This window comes from Centropristis striata, chromosome 16 (genome assembly GCF_030273125.1).
Source record: "Centropristis striata isolate RG_2023a ecotype Rhode Island chromosome 16, C.striata_1.0, whole genome shotgun sequence".
Taxonomy (NCBI): Eukaryota; Metazoa; Chordata; class Actinopteri; order Perciformes; family Serranidae; genus Centropristis; species Centropristis striata.
Genome location: NC_081532.1, coordinates 17,467,050 through 17,488,793, shown reverse-complemented (window position 1 = coordinate 17,488,793; position 21,744 = coordinate 17,467,050). Strand labels below are relative to the sequence as shown.

Sequence of the window (21,744 nt, the reverse complement as noted above, 5' to 3'; positions counted from 1 at the left end):
GGGTCAGGTCAAGGGAAGGCTGATGTAGCCAAAATAATGTGTTGACCTTTTACACATGACCTATTGCGGCCGAGGCGGCACATGCAGCCATTGGCCTTTACACCTCGCCGGTTTTATTGAACAATTCGCAGCCGTGTCGATGATGATAATAAAACCCACAGCCAGCGATGACAACGACGGCCATAAAACTGCCACAAATTAGAATGTGCTCTTATTCAGATGTAGAGCCAATTATTGCACTTAATTAAGGGTTGGGATGAATGTGAGCCATTCTGGGATTCTGGAAAGAGTGAATTTGCAAATTATAGGCTGAATAGATGCATTGTTTAGTTGAAGAATAGATTAAACAATGATGATGTTAAAAGGGTGTTAAATATATGTGTGCCTTGAACAGACAAATGAAGATGGAGAGAATAGTATTTTACATAATATATGCATTTGTTATTTTTAAATCAATGATACGGCAGAAATAGGATGCCAGAATTTTTTGTTTCTGACTTTTTCAACCTCTTTATTTAGTATTCTAGATTTATCTTGTGACCCCCAATGTGAGAGCCAGGAACCACTGGTCCACACGGTCTTTAAAAGTCCTAGTAGTCCCCACACTACCATGAATACAATTCTTGCAAGCACCTTGCCAATATTGATATACGCAATTATTTAGATTAATTGATCACAAAGTTTGTCATTAATTCAATGTTTTTTAATCAGCCATGATGTACACATTTTGCATCTAAAATCTTGGAATCATGGATACTTGTAGCCCTTTATAGTGATTGAAATACTTGCAACTCAACCGAGGGTATTTGGAGGATATTTTAAGTTTGACCAAATGTTTAATTTTTATGTTGCAAATCGAGGTCAATTGAGTCATTATTATTATTATTATTATTATTATTATTATCATGCCCAGTCTATGTCATTATTTGTGACGTAGCCTGATCTTCGCTGTTTAGCCTGGAGAAGTTTATGTGGTTCTAAGACCTCACAGAGAGGCATGAGGGACCCCGTTTGGATGTCCGCTTATGTTCTTTGCACAATAAAGGTTTAAGAGTAACAGCCTATGAACAATATTAAAATATTAACTACACTTCAAAAATGGAAATGAGAAGAAAAAGGACAAAAAAGCCTGTTTTTTTATTTATTTTAACTGATGTCTTTTTTGTTGTGTTTTATCCACATGCTAAACAAGCACAGCTGCAGAAAATACAAGATGTTACCTTTCAAATCAATACTTTTGTTCATTTTTTTTGCAAAGCATCCCAACTTCTTTGGAATCATGGTTATATAAAGGATCATTTCCAATACATGTCAGAAGTATAAATACTGCAGTATTTATTGGCCTGTTTTAAAATGGCCTATATGTATTTTCTGTGTATAATTAATGTCAAATGTGCACATGTCCTTGATGAAATAATAATAATAGATGTGGCCCTGACTAATATATTTTGTTGGTCTGGAGACCTTGATACCAATAGAAAATTCATATCATATCCAATCATAAAGACTGTCTAAGAGTGTTGGCGGTTAGCTCAATGCCAAGAAAAATGTTTAATTTAAAGCTTACTTAGAATAAAGCTCATCCAGTCAAAGCCTGCAGACATAGAGGCTCCAAGATATCTGCCAAAACTGAGGCTGTATTGTCTTTTATAGGACACAAACTCCACTTCAACATTCAGTAACTTACTAACACGCACAGAAGCCATTCTCCCTCCATCACAGACCTCATCTGCTCTGCCTGTTGTTTTGTTTGCTTTTCCTCTCTGTTCATTCAGCGGTTGTTTTCCACTCCAGCAGATCCATCGAGCTACAGGGGCTGGTTGCCATTTGCCAAAAAAACTACACATCAAGCAAATTGTGTGGCAAGCTTTTTTATGAGGCTGCACAACAGGAGATGGGGGATGAATCCAGGCTTTTAAAAAGGCATACCCCCCTCCCCACTCCCCCTCTCCCTTTCTCTCACTAGCAGGAAGTAGTTTATCCCCGCCGATGGTCCCTGCGGCCCAGGTATAACACCTTGCTCAGCTGTGCTTAAGGCGTGAAAAAACATCCGCCCTTATCCTGCTGTAATGTTCCAATTCTGATTTTATAGCACCATAAACATATTGCGGGCCTAACGTAACAGTGTTATTGTTGTAAGTAGTCTGAGAGGTTTTAAATGGGGATGAGTATTATGGTGGGAAATACTTCTGCAGTAAGGATGATACTGAAGGGAAGGTGGAGGGGTATATGGTAGTAAAGGAAGCAAGGGAGGAAGGATAGAGGGAGACAAACAGAACATAAAGAAGTTTATAGTATGGCTGTGTTCAATCAAATAAGGGTGACAGGAATGGATGGAAGGTGGAGGGAAGGAGAAATGCAAGTGAAAAATTATGACTCAGAAACTTGGTAAAATATATTTAAAAAAAGAATACAAATGTAAAATAAATTAATAAACAAAAAAGTAAATATTTGAAATGCAGAAACAAGTTCAAAAAAACTTAAACAGATTGGCCTCATTATAACTGATAGTGATCCAGCTTTTCAGTCAGTATCAGCACGACATCTGATATCAATCTCATCGCATCCCTGCATCCCCTAAAAACGAACAATGTCGCATTTACTCTGGTGCTTGGGCTGGATAAAAAGGAAAGAAAGAAAAAACTAAGAGGACGGCATCAAAAGAAGAAAAAAAGGAAGTGGGGTATTAAAGAAAACCAGGGAAAATTATAATGTGTGAAAGATTAAAAGCAAGCAAATAAGAGAAGATAAGGGAAAAAACAACAGCATGGAGGGAGAAAGCATGGAAGGAGCTAACCACAGCATTAAATACAAATGTAGATGACTCAGCTTAACTGTAGGAATGTAGCTGAGCTGGGAGGTCTAGATGGAGGTCTACACCCAGCTACAGATGGTGCTGAAACGTCTTCTACACATATGGGACACTTTTCACTGCACAGCACTTTGACATGTACGATGCTGCGCTCATTTGGACTGAGCTCAGCAGTTAATGTGAAGCCTTTTTTCCTTTAAGCGCTGAAGGAGGTGAAAAAAGCTGGCTGTGTTTATTTAAGAGACAATGGCAGACTAGTCATCATATTTGACAAACAATTAAGGATTTGTAATAAGTAATTTCACACGTTAATTGCATGCACGCTTTGCCGCAGAAATTCTTAATCTTTTTTCACACAAGTACATTTTAGAACACACACACTCATACATACCTATATTACCAACAGTGGACTGTCTCCCTAATATAACCAAAAAAAAAGCAGAACAGAAATTTAAACTTTTCCCATGATTAAATATTAAGTTTATTTCCAAAGAAATTTCAAAAGGGGACTTGCATCTTTAAGCAATCTCTACCATCAAAGTGGGGACTTAAATGTGATAGACTTAAAAAATAGCTTGTGGAAAGTAAATTGTTTGCGTAAATAAGTAATAATGAATAAATGTCTAATCATAAAATAAGTGCAGGCTCTAAGCCATTCATATACAATTATTCATGTATTTAAACCATGCCACAGTCCCCCCAAGGTCCCCAGCCCCCACTTTGAGAATACCTGTTTTACCACACTTAAAAATATATACAGATACACCCAACAAGAAAAACATATTCATAAAACATTCTTCAACTCAAGTTATGGTATGTTTGCAACCTTGAAAGATTCTAATATTAACAGATTGTTTTGCCATCTATTTTCATTCATAAGAGAAGGGTATTACTATAATATCTCCACATAAAGGAGCTAAATTCAAGCTATTTTTCTTCTCAGCCAATTTGGTGTGTGAGGATGATTACGAGGAAAGCAAATCAAAGGGTGGCAATAATTACAGTTTTTAATAATGTTTCTCCACTCTGGCATTTAAATAAAGTGTATTTTATTGGGAACTGCAATATAATGAGTTTAATTGAAATACTAATTCATTAAACTGTTGGTGAAAAAAATATTATCCTCACCCTCTGAGGAAGTTGTTAGCACTAGTGTAAATTGTTCCACTCCATTTCTGCATTAATACAAATGTGGATGGCCACTAGCTAGGTGGCTAATATGTAGTTTTTTAGTCTGACTCTGAGTTTAATGAATAAAAATGGAAAGGGAGGTGTTAGCAAAGCCCACCTGGCCTCAGCTCAAAATCCCTGTTCCACCTCTGACTACAAGCTGTGTGGGTGCTTGTTAACCATTAGCTCTGGCATCAGGGGCATTATGCATGGTAAAACAGAGATAAGAAGCTAGCTCTCTGCAATGTTTCTGTCTGCCTGAGAGACTCAGACCTATTAGCATGGCAGTGTGCCATCTGCTGTGTAAGCCACATTAGCTTGGAGGTCAACAGTAATGGAGCACGAGTTGAACTACCATTAATTCTTTTCTCTTTGTTCTCAGAAACCAGTTATTCTTAACTGGTTTGATTGTACTTGCAGCATTGCAGGATTGTTTGCTTATTGTGGATGATGAAGAAGAAATTAATTGTGAAAATGCCATGTCGCTATGCATTATATAATAGCATTAAGAAGCATGTGAGGATATGAGGATAAAACATGTTTAAAAAGTGCAATGCAAAGAAAAGTTTGTTAAAACCCATAACTGCTTCTGCATGCTATTTTGTTAGCTTATCTGACAAAGTTTTTCATGTTTCAGGCTATTTAATTTAGACTAGCTTGCGTTGCGGTAGCATGGGAGGCTTTAGCCAGAAGCACTGAATACCATTTTCTGAAATAATTGGACAACCTACTTTTAGATATCTGTGACCCACATTTTCCCCTGTTTGGGCAACACGGCTGTGCAATTTTACAATGTTTTTCTGTTCAAACACTTCTAATGAGAGTGGGTAGTGGTAATATTCTACAAGACCTCACTGATATTAGCTCCATTTTACTTTTCCTCTTCTTTTTACCAAGAACATTTATAGCTGAAACAGCTTTTTTGTCAGGAGTTTGTTATTTTGTAACAGAAGCAGATGTTAGGGAAAAATGAAAATGATATGTTGCTTTAAGTTTGGTACATCTCACAACAATGTCCATGTAGTAGCTGTTTTGTTGCTATCAGTTATACCTTATGAGATGTTCAGTTGTCATGAAATGTAAATATTGGGGATTTCTCACCTATGTGTGTTTAAAAGCTAAAGTTTGAAACTCATTCTTGATCTTGGAAAAAAGCAGTAGCCAAAACCACATTTCCATTTAGTTTCTGTTCTGGAGCTTTCAGTCAATATGATCTTCAGCAGAAGATCTTTGTAGTTTGAAGTTTTCAGTCTTTTTCAACCCTAAAAGACACAAAACTGAAAGTAAAAAGTAATAAAACAGTGACAGGCCATTGAATGGGCTGATAACAACCTACTGGACCTACTAGGAGATAGAGTAGGTCCCTACTTGCCCATATTTACGAGATGATTGAAAAGTGTGATAACATCCTGATCGGGTAGAAGGTGAATCTTTTAAGATTAAGACTCAAGGTAAACCAGGTCTAGTGCTAGCTACAAGTGCAAGTCTCATAATATTCAAAAGCTGCACAAAAAACAGAGAAATGGAATTCTGATCACCAACATTTTCTGTCAGAAGAGGAGAGCTTCAATTCCCCTTGTGAAATGCAAAAACAATATCCCCCTGCAGCTACATGAAACCACTAATGAGCTCGCCCAGAGCTGTGAATATCATTGAAAAACACTGGAAGTTGTTGCCACACATGGTCTGGCTGGGCGCTGCTGCTAGGGAAGCCACTGACTGCAGCTGAGTTATTAGAAGCCTCGGCCCCTTATCGCACCGCTCCAGCTCGACCTGGAAGCCCTCGCCTTGTGTGCTGAATCATCGCTTTGAATGCCTTTTTTTTCCCCCTCCTAGAATAATGCCTGTTTGTGGCCTGTCGGCTTTGTCCAATATTTAATCAAGTGAAATGGCCTGAAATAGAACAATCTGGTATCGTAGTTCACTGTTCTGTGCATGGAGGCAATCATTTGTCTTGAGTCAAAAAGATGAGGAGGACTAATGGAGATCGTATTGTCCTCCCGGCTTTGTCCCGACTTGGGCAAAAAGCTCAAGTTGATTAACACGCACGCTAGCACGTGCATCCGTTCACGTGCACACACAATGACCAGTACATAGTAGTGTAACAGTGATGAATGTTGGCAGAGCGCCAGACACAGTAAGAGCCACTGGGAAGAGGAGGCTGCCATGGGAGGAGAAGATTACTGTCATGGAGCTCACACATATATGTGCTGCCGAAATATATAGGCTCAAGTACAGAAATGCATACTCATGGAGGAGCACAGACACTTTCTCCTGTGTAATGAAAGCGTAATGAAACCCAGAAACACACACATATACACATAGACACACACACACACACACACACACATACACAGGCGCCCTGGGCTGAGGGCTTGGCAGAGCAGAGTAGATAGATTAGTGTAATAGTCTCGGCCAAGGCAATCATCTGCCCACTGTAGGGCTTCAAATACTGGCAGCAAGATCCAGCTCAGACACAAAGAAATTAGCCACAATGAATGAGTCAGTTTGGATGAGTTCACAATGCTAACGGCACACACAGTCAAGAAATAATCGTATGCGAGACAAAAAGAAAATCCACTGATTTGCATGAAAATGTATTTTGTGAACTCAGCGTGCAGCAACATAGGGCCCAAACACGCCAAACACATTATCAATATCTTGATTGTTCCTTGTATCTATGAATTATAAATGGTGACAGCTTGGCTTACACGTTGACAATGAAAACCAGCTATGCAATGTGAGTGTCGCAGGCCGGAGCGTCCGGTTGGATGGATTTTGTTTAGAAACTCATTTGGGCAGTGTCCAGGAGGAGTCATGTAGCTAATGGTTTCTTGGAAGCGAAGGTTTCTGAGGTGGAGAAGAGAGAGAATGTCATTTATTCATGTGGATACATGGAGAAACAGCAAACAAACCCTCAAGCAAGGTACATAATTACTGCCCATTCATAGATTTTTAACCAAAGCGCATTCAGTGTTTCTGTAATTAAACAACAGGTCCGACATTTGTTTTTTAACTTTTAGCTTTGTTACTGTTTTAAATTACAATTGTCTGCCTGACCTGTAAACAGAAAGACCTACCAACTTATGAATAGATATCAGGATAATGAAAAAAAGATTTATCAAACATATTTAATTCCACTTTTGGAACTAAAATATATTGCTTCATGTGGATCATAAATTCTTTTCACTGAGGTCAGCAGAGGGCTTTGTCTTCCATACAAGTAGAGGGACTGGTCTCCCCTCAAAAACGTCAATATAAGGCGTTTGTTCAGGCAGCAAAATAAGACTCACATTTACGATTTCTACTGTTCTCTGCCGCCAGTAGTTGCGGCAGAGAACGTTGAAGTAGGTGCCAACGTTGAAGTAGCGATTGAAGGTGATGCACAGTTTAAATGGCAATGTCACCCTAATGAGTTTAACTTGATCAGTGGTTTTGTAGCCTCAATTCACAGAAACTGCAGCTTTTTTTACAAGGGTGAGCCACGTACCATTCATTTGGACAAACGCTCATATGTGTTGTTATTGGTGGTATTGACAAATGGTCTATTCTGTCATTAAGGTTGGAGATCCTGTTGCAAATACAGCATACATCATAGAGTTGTATTTTCATGATGGGAATGTTCTTTCCTATCATAATTATTACATGTAGAGACATTGCCATCTTATTATTATCTGTTGGCTTTCTTTTTACCAATTCACAAAACACACACGCCTAAACATGAACTTTGTTGTTGATTGTGCCAAATATATTAAAGGAATAGTTAGGATTGTTTAAAGTGGGGTTTTAAGAGGTATATTGGACACCGTCAGCAGCAAAAGCTATTTTAGCCACCTTAAAAAAATCAATCCATCAAATGTCCCTTTATGGTTTGAGTGGATTCTCCCACTTTTTAAGATAAATGCACCATTTGAAGCCCCGCTGAAAAAGACATTGTTGCAAAGCTGAAAAACAAATATGTTTTTGTTCACTCATGAAAACTTGATGTATTGGAGATAGATTTTTTTTTGCAGAACATCATTATGATTCTCTGTTTTCAGTAGGAGTAAATGATATGTTGTGTTGTGGCTGCTCAACAGTGACTTAATGGTATTTTGATCATATGATATCAGTATAATATTATCGGGAGGTCAGTCTGGGCAGCCACAGAAGGCCTCCAGATAATGGGTAGACAATTGTCTGCTGGTTATTTGTCAAAGGTGCGGCTGCAGCAGTCAAAGATGGAGAGAGTAGGAGGAAAATTCATAACACATTAACATCGGAGTTGCCTTCCAAACAAACTATAACAAACCATGACATTATCAGCCAGAGCGGCCACTTTACCTCTGTGTTGGTTTTAACTTAATGGAGCAATGTGTCGAATTTTGAAGCATCTGGTGGTGAGGTTGCAGAATGCCCTGACCCCTCCCTTTTCAAGCATGTAGCAGAACCCACAGTGGCCTTCATGTAATGTGTTTAGTGTTTAGTTCGTCTGTTCTGGGCTACTGTTCAACACTGAGTCAAAACAGTTGGGGCGCTATGTAATGCATAAATAAAAACAAAATGCATCAAATTCAGAATGAGTATATATATTTACAAAAAATAAGAATATCGTAGTTTCAGCATTGGATATGTTTTTTTTGCCTTCAGAAATTTTGGTTTTAGAAATATGGCAATGCAACAGGGTAAGCTCTTCAGTTCTTAGCTTCAGGTAATTATAGAAGAATAAAGCATAATTATTATTATTATATGCCATTTCTGCCAGTAGATTCCTCCAAAATATGACACTACATTGCTCCTTTAACCCTTGTGTTGTACTAACTTTCTGTATACACCACTTGTCCTAAGTGAACCACTAAAAATTGTCATCCATTTGTATATTTTGATAAGCACATTTTCATATAATTTAACATAATAATAACAACTTGTTGCATTACAATTTTTCACCCAGAATACAGAATGAAGTTTCTTTGTTGTTGCTTTTTAAAGAGATTTTCCAGACTTTCACCTGGAATTGTTATTGTCATTATTATTATGAAAAATAATAAAATTGAGCACCAGCAGTTGTCAAGGCATGTCTGAAACATCTTGATTTATGTATAAAGATTAGTTGAGATGGTGTGGCTGCAATAATAAAAGGATTAAGCCTTTTAGGGTCAAGAAATGTTCCAAAAATACCCTGTTATGAATATTCATAACTGTTTACCCCCTGTCTGTTCTTCCCACATATAGTATATGAATGCATATCCTAGAGACATGCAGAAATAATGAGCTGGTAAACAGTGGTCTCTGTTTTGGAGCCTGACAGCATTTAAGCCTGCAAGATAAAAGATGAACCCAGGGCCATGCAGTGTTATAAAACAAACACATTATTTTACGCAAAGATATTAATGCTTTGCTGGCTAATGCGACACACACTCATTCACACAAATGAAGCCCAAGGCCACAGCAGTAATAGGGAAATTAATCTCTGTCTGCGTATGTATGTGTATACAAATGTAGCTGCTTGTATCAGAGCTTGTAGGTGCTGCTGACATTCGCTCCCATCATTAACCTGCACACTTCAGTGTCACTTTATGTGTCCCAACACAGAAATAATGGCATTGTGTGTGTGTGTTGGGGGGGGTGGGGGGGGGGGGTACAAGGTTCACCACTATAGCGATGAAAACATCAAGAGAAGCAAAGAGGAGAACACTCATGGTCAGCCAGCGTTCAGATGGTCCGATTAGTATTCATGGGGTCATATAGATGCTCTCACACACACACACACACACACACACCCCTACAGCCTTGTGCTGTTATTCCACTGAGGGCACACTAATGACCCAGCACTACATCCATTCCCTAGCTCTTAATACTAACCATTAAACCTTACCATGTCTCCTAACCTTCACTTAACTGGAGCTTTAAACCAGATGCTTAACCTGGCCAAAACAGCCCTTTGCTCCTCTTGGTGCACACGAGGCCGCGAGCTGTGAACTAGCCACCCTCTTTGGTTTTAATGAGGAATTTCATTAGCATTTTAATGAGGAAATCCAGGAAAGCTGACAAGCCCTTTAAGGGAAACTGAAGGACAAATGTGCAAATCCTCCAGTCAATGTGACAAGTGTCCAGTGAAGAATTACAAACTTCGCTCAAAGTGGCAAAATACCTCAGTATTTGTGGAAAAGAATATCCAGATTTATTCACCGTGAGCTGAAATCTATTTCCCTTGTATGTTTTATTGTTAAACCTGGAGATGATAGATTTTGGAAAGGAAGGGCATCTCTTTCGATTGGTGCAATAATAAATCATTTAATTGGTCTCCTGTACTGCTGATGACTTCATTTTTTGAGGATTCAGCACTCAGATACACAGTGGAGCTGAGTGCATTAAATCTTTATCATTTTCATTTTCTCTTCCCTCTTGACTGTTTCTTTTTTTTATTCTACATCCCTCTTTCTTGCATAGTGTAGTCTTTGTTCCTCTGGAGGAATGTGCTACAGGCCTTCAACAAAGCAGAGGGTACATTTATGCTGTAGGTTGTAAAGAAAGAACAAACAGAAAGCATAGTATGTGTTGGCTTTTATCATACGCCTGTGCTTCCCTACTGTTAGGGAAGAATGTCTTCCAAAGACAGTAAATGTAGAATCTCGGAGAGTTTCAAGCTGCTATATTCACCATTTTTATATGAACATTTGATTACATGACCACTTGTTTGTAAAAGGTTTCTCTTGAAGTGACAAATCATGGATGTATAAAGAAAAATTGATACAGGATATGTGGCCCCATTCACTCAAATGAAAGTTGCTCTATGGCAAATTAGGCCAAAAAAAGTTTGACTTTTATGCATAAAAAATACCCAGAAGGCTCTTTTGCTTCTTTAGGTCCATACAGTACATCTCTAACTTTAATGTGTGGTAAAGAGCCAGATATTTCCCTCAGGAGTTGGTGGAAGTGTTTGGACTTGCAAATATTAGGAGGGAACAACCACATCTCTTGACAAATACTAATGTTTTTACATATCCAAGCAAAGCTTCATGAACCATTTTCTTTATTTTTGAGCCCACTATGGCGCTCTCTGTTCAAGCAAGTCTTTGTTAACATGTTCACCATATCAACTGAAAAGGTCATACTACTCTGTTGAGATTGTTCTTAATCACTTTTACCAGATATAATGTTTGTAAAGGACAAATTACATTGAATACAGAGGTAGGGTGTCAGATACATTTTGGGGGACACCACAGTGACTGTTGTAGGGACTGAAGTTGCCCTTAGATAGTAGTCAATTCATGAATATTTCGCAAAAAAAAGTCATGGTGGACACAGGTGCACATGCATGACACCAGCACCAATTAAAGGCCCAATGTCAGACTTTATAAGTTAATTTGGGTGAGGAAATCTAGGATATATTGATCTACCATGACTGGTCCAAGTGGGAATCCAAAGAGTAACCCTAAAAGTGCAGTCATTTACTTACAATACATTGTTGTTACTCAAAGTATGTATCCTCTATTGATGCTCTCAAAGATTAAACATCTGTATTTCCTGTCTCCCTCTCCCTCTCTGACTTGCTCTCTTGCCACAGAATGATCCCTCCATCCAGCAAGAACTTCCTGGTCAACAACCTGGCAGCTGGGACCCCGTATGACCTCTGCGTGCTGGCCATCTATGATGATGTCATCACCTCTCTGACAGCAACACGTGTGGTCGGCTGTGTGCAGTTCACCACCGAGTCGGAGTACATGAGGTGTCATTTTATGCAGTCTCAGTTCCTCGGCGGGACTATGATCATCATCATCGGAGGGATAATAGTGGCCTCGGTGCTCGTTTTCATCATCATCCTGATGATACGGTACAAGGTGGGTCTCTGTCTGTCTCTCTTAATCCACTCTGGTCAGAAAGGAGAGAAAATAAAAGGAGAGAGATTCTCATTATATTTGAAGATTGGCAGTATTCACATGGTGGCTTTATACAGCCTGCTCTGATTAACTGACAATTTAAGATCAAGTGTCAAGAATGCAACCAAATCCCATTAAGTCAGTATATTTCTACATGATTGTAATGACTCATTGACTTTTCTATGGAAGCCCATTTCCACTGAGGAAAGAAAAAGAATCAAATGTAATCATATCAAATAAAATAAATAAATAAGAAAAGTTGGAATGATAAAAGACAAAGCAAGATAAAGAAATTTTGTGTAAATTTTGCCGGTCTTCTGTTGTGCATTCACCGTCATTGCATGGTGATAGTGTAACTGTGTGACATGTTCTAAAGGTGCCTGGCTGGGATCTAAACCACAAGGCTATAAGTCATCATTTTGACTTGATATGATCATGTTGAATTGAATTGTCTATTATGTTTATCATTCCTAACTTTCAATCTCTTCTTCTTAATTTCGCTCTGGGGATGGGCTTCCATCTCTTCTAATGTAAGACATCAAAACATCCAGAGTTACCTCACACTACAGGTTAGAAATGTCTGTTGATTGAGTACATTGCATGACAATGTATGACAAACAATTACATCACAGAAACGAAGCAAATTCTAAAAAAATACAGATCCAAGGTACCTGGCTGTAATGGTAGACTGGATTTTATTTTTTTTTAAATGGGGAATTATTTATTTATTTAACTATATTCTTTTCTTGCAACTTGCACTTGAAAAAGTGCCTTGATTTATGTCATAATATGAAAAGAATTGTAACACTTTTAAATAACCATTAATTAATGGTAAATTGCTTGTTTTATTCCATACAAGTCTAAAGTTATTTTACTTTACAAGGACTTTAAAATTAATTAATTAATTAATTACTAATTATTAGTAATGATATTTAGTATTTGTTGATGATTACCAAATGATTTGTAACACTTTAAATGATTCATAATCACCTCTGTGTAATTCTTTGTGCACTGATTATTAAGAATTACCAAAAAGAATTGTGGTAACATTTTTTTCCATTTTGTCCAACATGAAAGAGTTTGTATGCAAACATTGAGCATGAAAGAAAGACTCAACAGCTCATTTCCTGTGTGTTTTGTCCTCAGGTGTGTAACCCTGGTGAAGGGGGTAAAGGTGTTTCATTGTCGATGACCAACGTTCACTCACAGACCAACGGGCAGCAGTCACAGGGATGCACCGTGACTCCCAGCTCCTCTAAACACGGCTCAATCGGATTAGACGACCTCTCAGGAGGCTCAAAGAAAAGGAGCGGGGCAGCAGCAGGAGGAGGAGGAGGGGGCAAGGATACAATGACTCAGTCGTCCGACTCATCCCTGCCTGACTGCTCCACGACTACGTCAGTTCTCAGCCAGCCCTGGGCAGCCAGAAGCCCAACAGCTGGAGCCGAGGAACGGGAGAAAGCGGGTGAAGAGAGAGCTCAGGCTGGCGTCTCGTCACCCACCGGCGCCACCGGTTCACTAAGCAAGCCAAAGCGGAAGCCCGCTCCCAGTAAGCCAGGCTCGGCTTGCTCCAACACCTCGGCTCCTCCTGAAAACCTCCCCTCCCCGTCCCCTCGCCCTCCTTCCTCCTCCTTCTCCACCGCCTCCTCCGCTCTCCTCCCCTCTACCCCTCTGGAAAACCTCAACACCAACCGCAACAACTCCACCTCTCTCAACCAAACCCCGCCTCCCTTCGCCTACTCCCCTTTCTCCAGCCCCCTCGCCACCCCGAGCCCCGTCCCCTCCATCCGATTTCGAGAGACACCCATCCTGCGCAGGGCTCCCCGCGCCTCCACCTCTGCCTCCGCCAAGTACCAGACTCTCCCTGTGGAGGAGGCAGGGAGGAGCAGGGCGAGGAGGAGGTACTCGCTCAGTGAAGGAGGCTCAAAGACTCACTCGACCCATCAGGGACCCAAAATAGGGCGCATAATGCGGAACAAAAGGAGCCAATCAATGAGCGGGATGCTGCTCCCGAAAGACGGGGATGGAGACTCGGACAAAGGGCGGTGCGAGTCGGACTGGATCTTAGAAAGCACAGTTTGAACTGCAACAAGACAGCAACCATAAAATAAACTTTGGTTAACCATTATTGTTTATCTTTTGTATGAGTGTATGTCTGGGGTTTTGTGTGTGTGTGTGTGTGTGTGTTAGTTTGAATTTGTCTAGAGGTGGATGTGCATTTTCGGTGTGTACAGTATGTGTGTGTTCATGTTGGAACCTTTGTTTATAGATGTGTGAGAGAGTGATTGTGTGTTTCTGGGTGAAAGTGTGAACATTTTTCTTTTTCAGTTTTTTTTTTTATTATTTTCATATTTTTTCTCCATTTTCTCAATTCTTTGCATTCCGTTTACAGTTTTTTTTTTTTTTCACTCTGATGGTTTACGATCTGTTTTTTCCAGTCGGTCATTCAGCGAGTAGATGACTCGCCATGTCTCATAGCGTCCACGAGTTGTCTCGGTGGTTCCACTTTATAGCACAAATAAAACAAGACAATGGGCTCGCCACGTCATTTCCCGATTCACACTCACCTTATCTGAAAATACCACGAAAAGGGAATTATTACAGGAAAAAAAAGAGGAATAAAAAAACAATAGAAGAACTGCAAAGCACACCATTCTTACGTTCACACAACCACAGGAAGTGTGTGTCCATACAGCAGCAAGAGAATAGCAGTCGGTGCCTTCTTTTGCACTAACAGACCCTCTGACAGATGATATAACTGGATTTAGGACTCCACCACGCTCCCTGAACGAGGGATTAGGACGGAGGGGACAAACAAAAAGGAAGAGAGAGATTTCACACATAGCCTTTCTTACATACTGAGGAGTACAGACGTTCCTTGACATATAGACAGACACAAACAAAACAACAGCTGAAGACTTTAACGGACCTCTTATGAAATTGATATTTTTTAAAGGGAAGAATAAAAAAAAAAAGAACATAAAAACCCTGTGAGCTTTTCACTGACATTGGTATATTACAGCCTGTGTTGGTCACAAGCTCCTGGAAAGCTTCTGTACAGAAAAAGACAACATGTACTGTGTTGTTATGTTGTGTAAAATAAAAAGGGATAAAATGAAAACTGGAAATGTGAAAAGTGTGTTTTTATGTCCATATATGTTGAAATAATTCTTCTGATGAAATGTTCTTTACTTAATCTTTGCATATTGGGTGAGATGAGGTTCTAATATCAACGTATCTATGTTTACAGGGTCTTAAGTTCCAAGGTTCAGTATTCTGTTAAAATACATTATCCCTTCTATTGTGTTTGAGTCCAACTTGACCAGTCTTTTGTTAAAAATATTGCATGGATATTATACAGTTTCTCCTAACTTATTTAGCAAATACAGGTTCCCCTTATGTTCTATATAGAACTGGGGAACATAGTGAATATAGGACCCTGTATCATGTTCCTATTATGTTCCCCTGTAAATCTAGGGAACGTAGGACTCTGGGATCATGGAACCCATTGTCTTTTTCTTTTTCTTTTTATAAGTCTAGGGCTGATTATCTTGTTCCTTTTCATACTAGAAGTCCAGGGAACATATGACTCTGGGAACATAGGACCCATTATCTTGTTCCTTTTCATGCTAAAAGTCTAGGGAACATAGGACTTTGAGAACATAGGACTGATTATCTTGTTCCTTTTTATTCTATAAGTCTAGGGAACATAGGACTTTGGGAACATAGGACCCGTTATCATGTTCCTTTTACGCATGCTATAGATCTAGGGAACTTAGGACTTTGAGAACATAAGTAAATGGGTAAATGGGGTGCACTTATATAGCGCTTTTATCCAGAGCGCTTTACACTACACACAACGCTCATTCACCATTCACACACACATTCATACTGGTGACCGATGCTACCAGGGGACACTGGTGCCACCTGCCACCATTGGGAATTAATTCACACACTGATGAACGCAGCATCGTTATCATGTTCTTTTTATATATGCTATATATCTAGGGAGTATAAGAGCTTGGGGACACATAATCCTAGAAACATTGGACCTTTAACTATGTCCCCACTATGTTATGTGCCATATACATTTGGAGAACATAGGACTTTAGCAACACAAGGACCTGTTATCATGTTCCTATTATGTATGCTTTAAAACTAGGTAACATAGGACTTTGGGAACATAGGTATCAGGGAACAAAGAACCCTTTTCCATGTCCCCATTATGTGCCATAGTAATATGGGGAACATAGGTCTCTGAGAACCTAGGACCCTGGGAACATTGGAACCTGGGAAAATAGGTCACAGAGAACCAAGGATCCTGGAAACATAGAAATGCCCTAGTTCTACATAGCAATAAGGTCTCCAGCATCAGTATCTACTAAGATCGCTGCTTTCTACCAGAGAAGACAATAATAAAGGGACAAACATTTGAGGCATCAGTTGTTCTTTTCATTATAGCACTATTTCATTTGGAGAAAAAAGCAAACAATTTCCCACTCCAAATCAGAACAGACGTGTGGTAATTTTTAATTAAAACACTTTAAGTTTCACATTTTCATTCATGTTTTTGTGATTTGATGCATCAGTGTTTTGCTAGAAACTCTACATACACACACACACTGTCTGGCTGTTAATTTGGGGTAGAGAGTCTCATTTCCAAACCTCCAAACCAAACTGCTCTGTCATCCTGTTGAAGGCAGCTTTACATTTGCTGTTCTACACACACAGTGTCTGGTAAGTCACTCCTGAAAAAAAAATGTTCAGACACGTAGAACGTGATGTGTTTTGTATTATCAGGGTAACAGAAAGACAAGAATGCCATCGAGCGTAACTCCATTAGAGAAAATCCAAGGAAAAAGAGCACAGAGTGCTGTCCACAGCCTTAGAATGGCAACTAATCTCAAGGATATTCAACAAATATCAACACAACAGACCAGAGTGGCAAACAAAATTAAAAAATACGAAAAACCTGTTGAATAAATCCTCCCACTTTTCTTCAACTGCAAACAGTGACAATGAGGAAAAAGTGCTCCCACGAGGCATTGAACGGATGTCAATGACAAAGACTCATGGGATATGTTGTTGAGTGCCTACGGACAAAACCATCTTTGTTAAAATAATGAGATATCCAAATGTTTATGTCCAGAACAGTAGAAAATGGACCTGTTGAGTAACACAGCTATGCAAGTGGAACAGAAGCTAGATGAGAGACAGGACTCTCACTCTCTTATACAACACTCTTGTAATGCAACAGGGACTCACTGCAACACAAGAGCTTCTACTCACTTCTTTTAAAGAAAACATGCTGTTATAGATATATGAAAGAGTAAGTGTCAAACAAATAAAGTAAAACTACATCAGTGGCAGAAGAAGTAGTCAGATTTTGAATAAACAAAGCAAGAGTGCAAATATAATCCTGCATTAAAAATCATATTTAGTTATTTAGTTTTAGCACATCACTGAACTAGGCTCATATATAATATATACGGCTCATGGAATTCCTGTGTAATTCCCGCAGTATGGGAGTCAATTTTACTATTTATCATGTAATTGGGACGGGAAACGAAAAATGTCAATGGGAGCAGGCAAGACATGTAAAATACTATCAATAGATCAGTTTTTAAACATAAGGAAATATAGACTCTAGCCCTTCAAAAGTGTTAGCGTTTTTCAAAAGAAAATGTATGAGGACCCTTGACCTATGTGTTTTTTAGAGACTGGTCTCCCCGTTTAGAAACAGGTCTCCACCTATTATCCCCTGACAATATAGGGCAACAAAATACGACTCACATTTACATTTTAAATTTCCTCCACCGCCATCTTGCTGGCATAGTAGTAGTGGTGGATGGTGTTGAGTTTAAATGGTGTATGTCACAGGCAGGAGGTGGATGGGTCGAACAAATGGCAGACATTCACCCAGGAGAACAGTGTTCATGTCCCATGTGAAAACAAAAGTAATTGATTTTTACATAACTTGCATGTTTTTTACGTAACTTACAGTATTAACGTCACCCTCCTAACTACTTCACTTCCAGGATTTACGTTAATTTATTTACTTTTTAAACTGTATTTTATAATGCCTTGCCAGTATGATTTTTGCTCTAACCTAGGTCAGTCGTTTCGTAACATAAATTGACTAAACGGCAGCCTTTTTTACAACAGCGAACTGTACGCATGTATGTACAATGACATGAGTGCTATTTTATTAGACACTCTGCTCTGTACCGTGAGCCGTGAAACGCTCATATGGGTCATTTTTACAAAAGCCATAAAAATATACCATATATATCATACTATTAAACTAAATTTGATTCCTTTAGCTGGCTAAAATATGTTTTGGGTAATAGTGTGCATACTTTGGCTAAGTGTCAAACCCATTAAACGACATTCAAACCATCCCTTTAAGAGTCAATTTCTCTCCGGTCTAAATACTCTGTGATCATAGCAGTATGGTGGACCCAGAGCAGTGACACGCATGCACTGCATATCAGAAACACTACAGTCTGCATCATAGACCTACAGCATCACAGTGACCTGGGGGCCACAGCCAGTATGGGTAAAGTCACTATTAGTTAACATCAACGCAGGAAATTGATTCACTTTGCAATTAAATCACTGAAAATTGTTTGACATGAAGCAGTTCTGACAGGCAATTGCAAATGGATGTTCTCACTTCAATTATCAGACATTGCCGTTTTAATGTAGTAAACTGAATTGACTGAACTGATGGTGAATCATTACTGTTCTTTGTGAGCAGATTTGAGTGTTTGTTCCAGGTATTTTATGCAGCGCTGGACCTTTATGTTAAATTATTCATAATGAAGTCAATAAAAGTGATGCGTCTAATCCTGACAAAAGTTATTTAATTAAAGAGAGTGAGATACAAACCAAAATTACCCCCACTGCTGCACTCCCAATCACATTCAGGTTCTGTCCCTGGTTTTAAATTACAATAGCTGATGACGCCAACAGACATCAGGTGAATATTTAAACAGGAACCCGAGTCGCTGGAGAGTCACCGGATAGGACGAGAGGGGAAACAATTGTCCTTGTTTAATTTGTGAAAAAAGCCCTTTGCCTTCGCTGTACAGCTGTCCAATGCAGCAACACACACACACACACACACACACACAATCCTCCTGTCTTTAAAAGTGTGTCAATAAAGTCCTGGTTCATGCCTCCTTGACTGACCTTCCAATGTGTTTCTTAAGCTGTAAATGCTTAATGGTAAGAGGCTTTGGAGGAGACAATCCCTCTCTATATCCTTCTTCCTCATTTTCCCTCCCTTTCAACCTCTCTCCCTCCCTCCATCCATTTCATTTGTCATTTCTGTTTTTTGCCGATTTAGCTACAGCTTGTGTGCAGTGAGTGATAGCTCGTGTATGAGAAGCTTAAAGTAATAATCTGTGACATTTACACCGCTTTTAGACTCATAAACACTCGACAACTTTTCTGAACAAGGTGCAAAATGAATTAATTCAAGTTTTGTTGAGGACTCCCGAGTTACATCATCCATGACTGGGGGAGCAGAACCTGGCAGAGTGCTCTAATGGAGGCCACCGGATCAAGCCCCAGCAGAAGTTTGAGTCATCTGGTGGAAGCAGGTGGTGGGCGGCAGAGATGCCTGGGAGAAAAGAAACTGAGGGGAAGCCATGAGTTTATTACTAGAATTTGAGAAACAGTTGAGTAAATGAATGAGTTGAGAGTGGAGGATGGACCAAAGCCTTATTAGAGAACTCCAGCTTCAATGTTACTAATTAAAGATCTTACTACGTGATCCAGAATAGTTTTAAAGACACAAAACCTTTAAGCTGAGAATGTGTGTGAAGCCTGACATCTAATGGTGAGAATCAGGCCATCTGCTCCTGGCTGGTCTTTGGCTGCAGGTGAAGTCACCATCTGTTGCAGAGTAAAGGCCCAGTCACACCAGCATTTAAAACGTTGAATTCAATTAATTTCAGTGGAACTGTTTCAATATGTGAATATGCTCCCTTTTTTTTGCCTAGCTTTGTTGAGCATGTTTATTTACTCTTTTTATCAGCTGTATAGCTGTAATCACTCTTATTTAACTGTTTCTGTCAGAATAAACTGATCCAATTATAACAGTTTGCAGACAGTTATGACCCAGAAACATTATTAATAAGTCTTTTGAGTAAGCTGTGTGAACGTCTTAGTGACTTCTTAGTTACCAAATTAACACACTTTCTGACTGCTAGTTAACACAGTGTTAACACTGTGTTAACACTGTGTTAACAATGTTAACTGACAGTGAGCAAGCTAGCTAATAGAGCTTTTTTGCTATATTCCTATATTTATATTATTGAAAAGATGATAAAATGCAGAGAAGTCCTATGAGGAAGTGCTTTCTGCATTCTCTCTGTAGGCCAGCAGAGGGCAGCTCCACCAGTTGCAAAATGTCTTCTTCAATTTAGGATATGATGGTGTGGCTACATTGTGATTGTATATTTGTGGCTTGCTAGCACAGCCGTCTAGCCACTGCAAACTGTATGCACAGCAAACGACAAACAGACGCAGTTTGCATTTAGCAGCTAAAAGACAGATATTGCCCTCAAGGTAGAGACCAAACCAGAAAAAAAGAGAGTGATTAATGGACTTAAATTCATCATGTTGACAGAAACACCAAGTCCACCATATCACCTTAAAAGGTGATGATATGATCAATGAAGTGTTCACAAGTTATTTGGCCAGGAAACCAAATAATATCAGGTATTGCAGGTTTTACATCATCTTTGTTGCAGGTGTTAATGGTGTTGAAGAAGCTAAGTCAGAGTTATTGCAAATTGTGGGCTCAGCAATTCCTGAATAAACAGATCCATTTTTGCTTCCATAAACTGCTCTGTCATCCTGTTGAAGGCAGCTTTACATTTGCTGTTCTACACACACAGTGTCTGGTAAGTCACTCCTGAAAAAAAAAAATTCAGACACGTAGAACGTGATGTGTTTTGTGTTATCAGGGTAACAGAAAGACAAGAATGCCATCGAGCGTAACTCCATTAGAGAAAATCCAAGGAAAAAGAGCACAGAGTGCTGTCCACAGCCTTAGAATGGCAACTAATCTCAAGGATATTCAACAAAAATCAACACAACAGACCAGAGTGGCAGACAAAATTAAAAAATACGAAAAACCTGTTGAATAAAAGCCTTTATGACCATCAGTACCTAATGTGCAACAACAATAAAACAATACCATGCCAGTATATTCTCTCTTTCTCATGGTTACTCAGCATCTCTCTCACTTTGTAGTTTGCATTTTTAGAATTTGTATGGTGCTCTCATGCACTGTGAATGACACTAAAAACGGATGTAGAACAAGAAAACCAAGGCCAGGGTGACATTTGTGATCTTATCTTTTTCATTAAAAAACAAATTATGTCAAAGAAACTGAATCTGAGCAGCATTCCTCATCTCCAACCTCTAGGTTAAGGCTAAAGACTCTGCGGGACTGAGAGAGGGCTTTTTGGCTTGATTCCTGAGAGATGACTGAGCGTTTGCTGAGGCTGCTAAGCTGACGCACCGATGCCCAAAGAATGTAATTTAATGGAAATGGGGAAAAAAATATGCTGTCACAACATGGTTTTCTGTAGGAAACCTTAACCTGTGAAACAAAAAACAGCTAGGTAACCTGCCACACTGTTAAGTGAGATGATAGGGTGGATCAGGCTCAGGTGTGTGCTTGTTTACAGGACAGTAATCAAGACATTAGGGAGTCATTCTAACCCTCCTGACCATCCTTTCAAAGGGGATTTTAAAGCAAAATTGAAAGCCTAATTAATTTAGATTCATGATGTGAAAATGTATAGATTCATAGTATAGTATGTCATCCAATATATGAAAATCAAGTAATATTCTTCCATTACATGAAAAAAGAGTCATAGTATA

The 21,744-nt window shown here is 39.2% G+C and overlaps 1 protein-coding gene across 3 annotated transcripts in view; it reads left to right on the top strand.

The window, feature by feature from the left end:
* Nucleotides 1–14,384, top strand: part of lrfn5a (leucine rich repeat and fibronectin type III domain containing 5a) — a 144,265-nt gene extending 129,881 nt beyond the window's left edge. For all 3 annotated transcript variants that reach the window (XM_059352871.1, XM_059352874.1, XM_059352873.1), the window contains 2 exons: nt 11,529–11,802; nt 12,988–14,384. In XM_059352871.1, the coding sequence (XP_059208854.1) occupies nt 11,529–11,802; nt 12,988–13,923 (1,210 nt within the window). In that variant the 3' untranslated portion in view covers nt 13,924–14,384. The remainder of the gene's footprint in view (nt 1–11,528; nt 11,803–12,987) is intronic.
* Nucleotides 14,385–21,744: the final 7,360 nt, after the last annotated feature.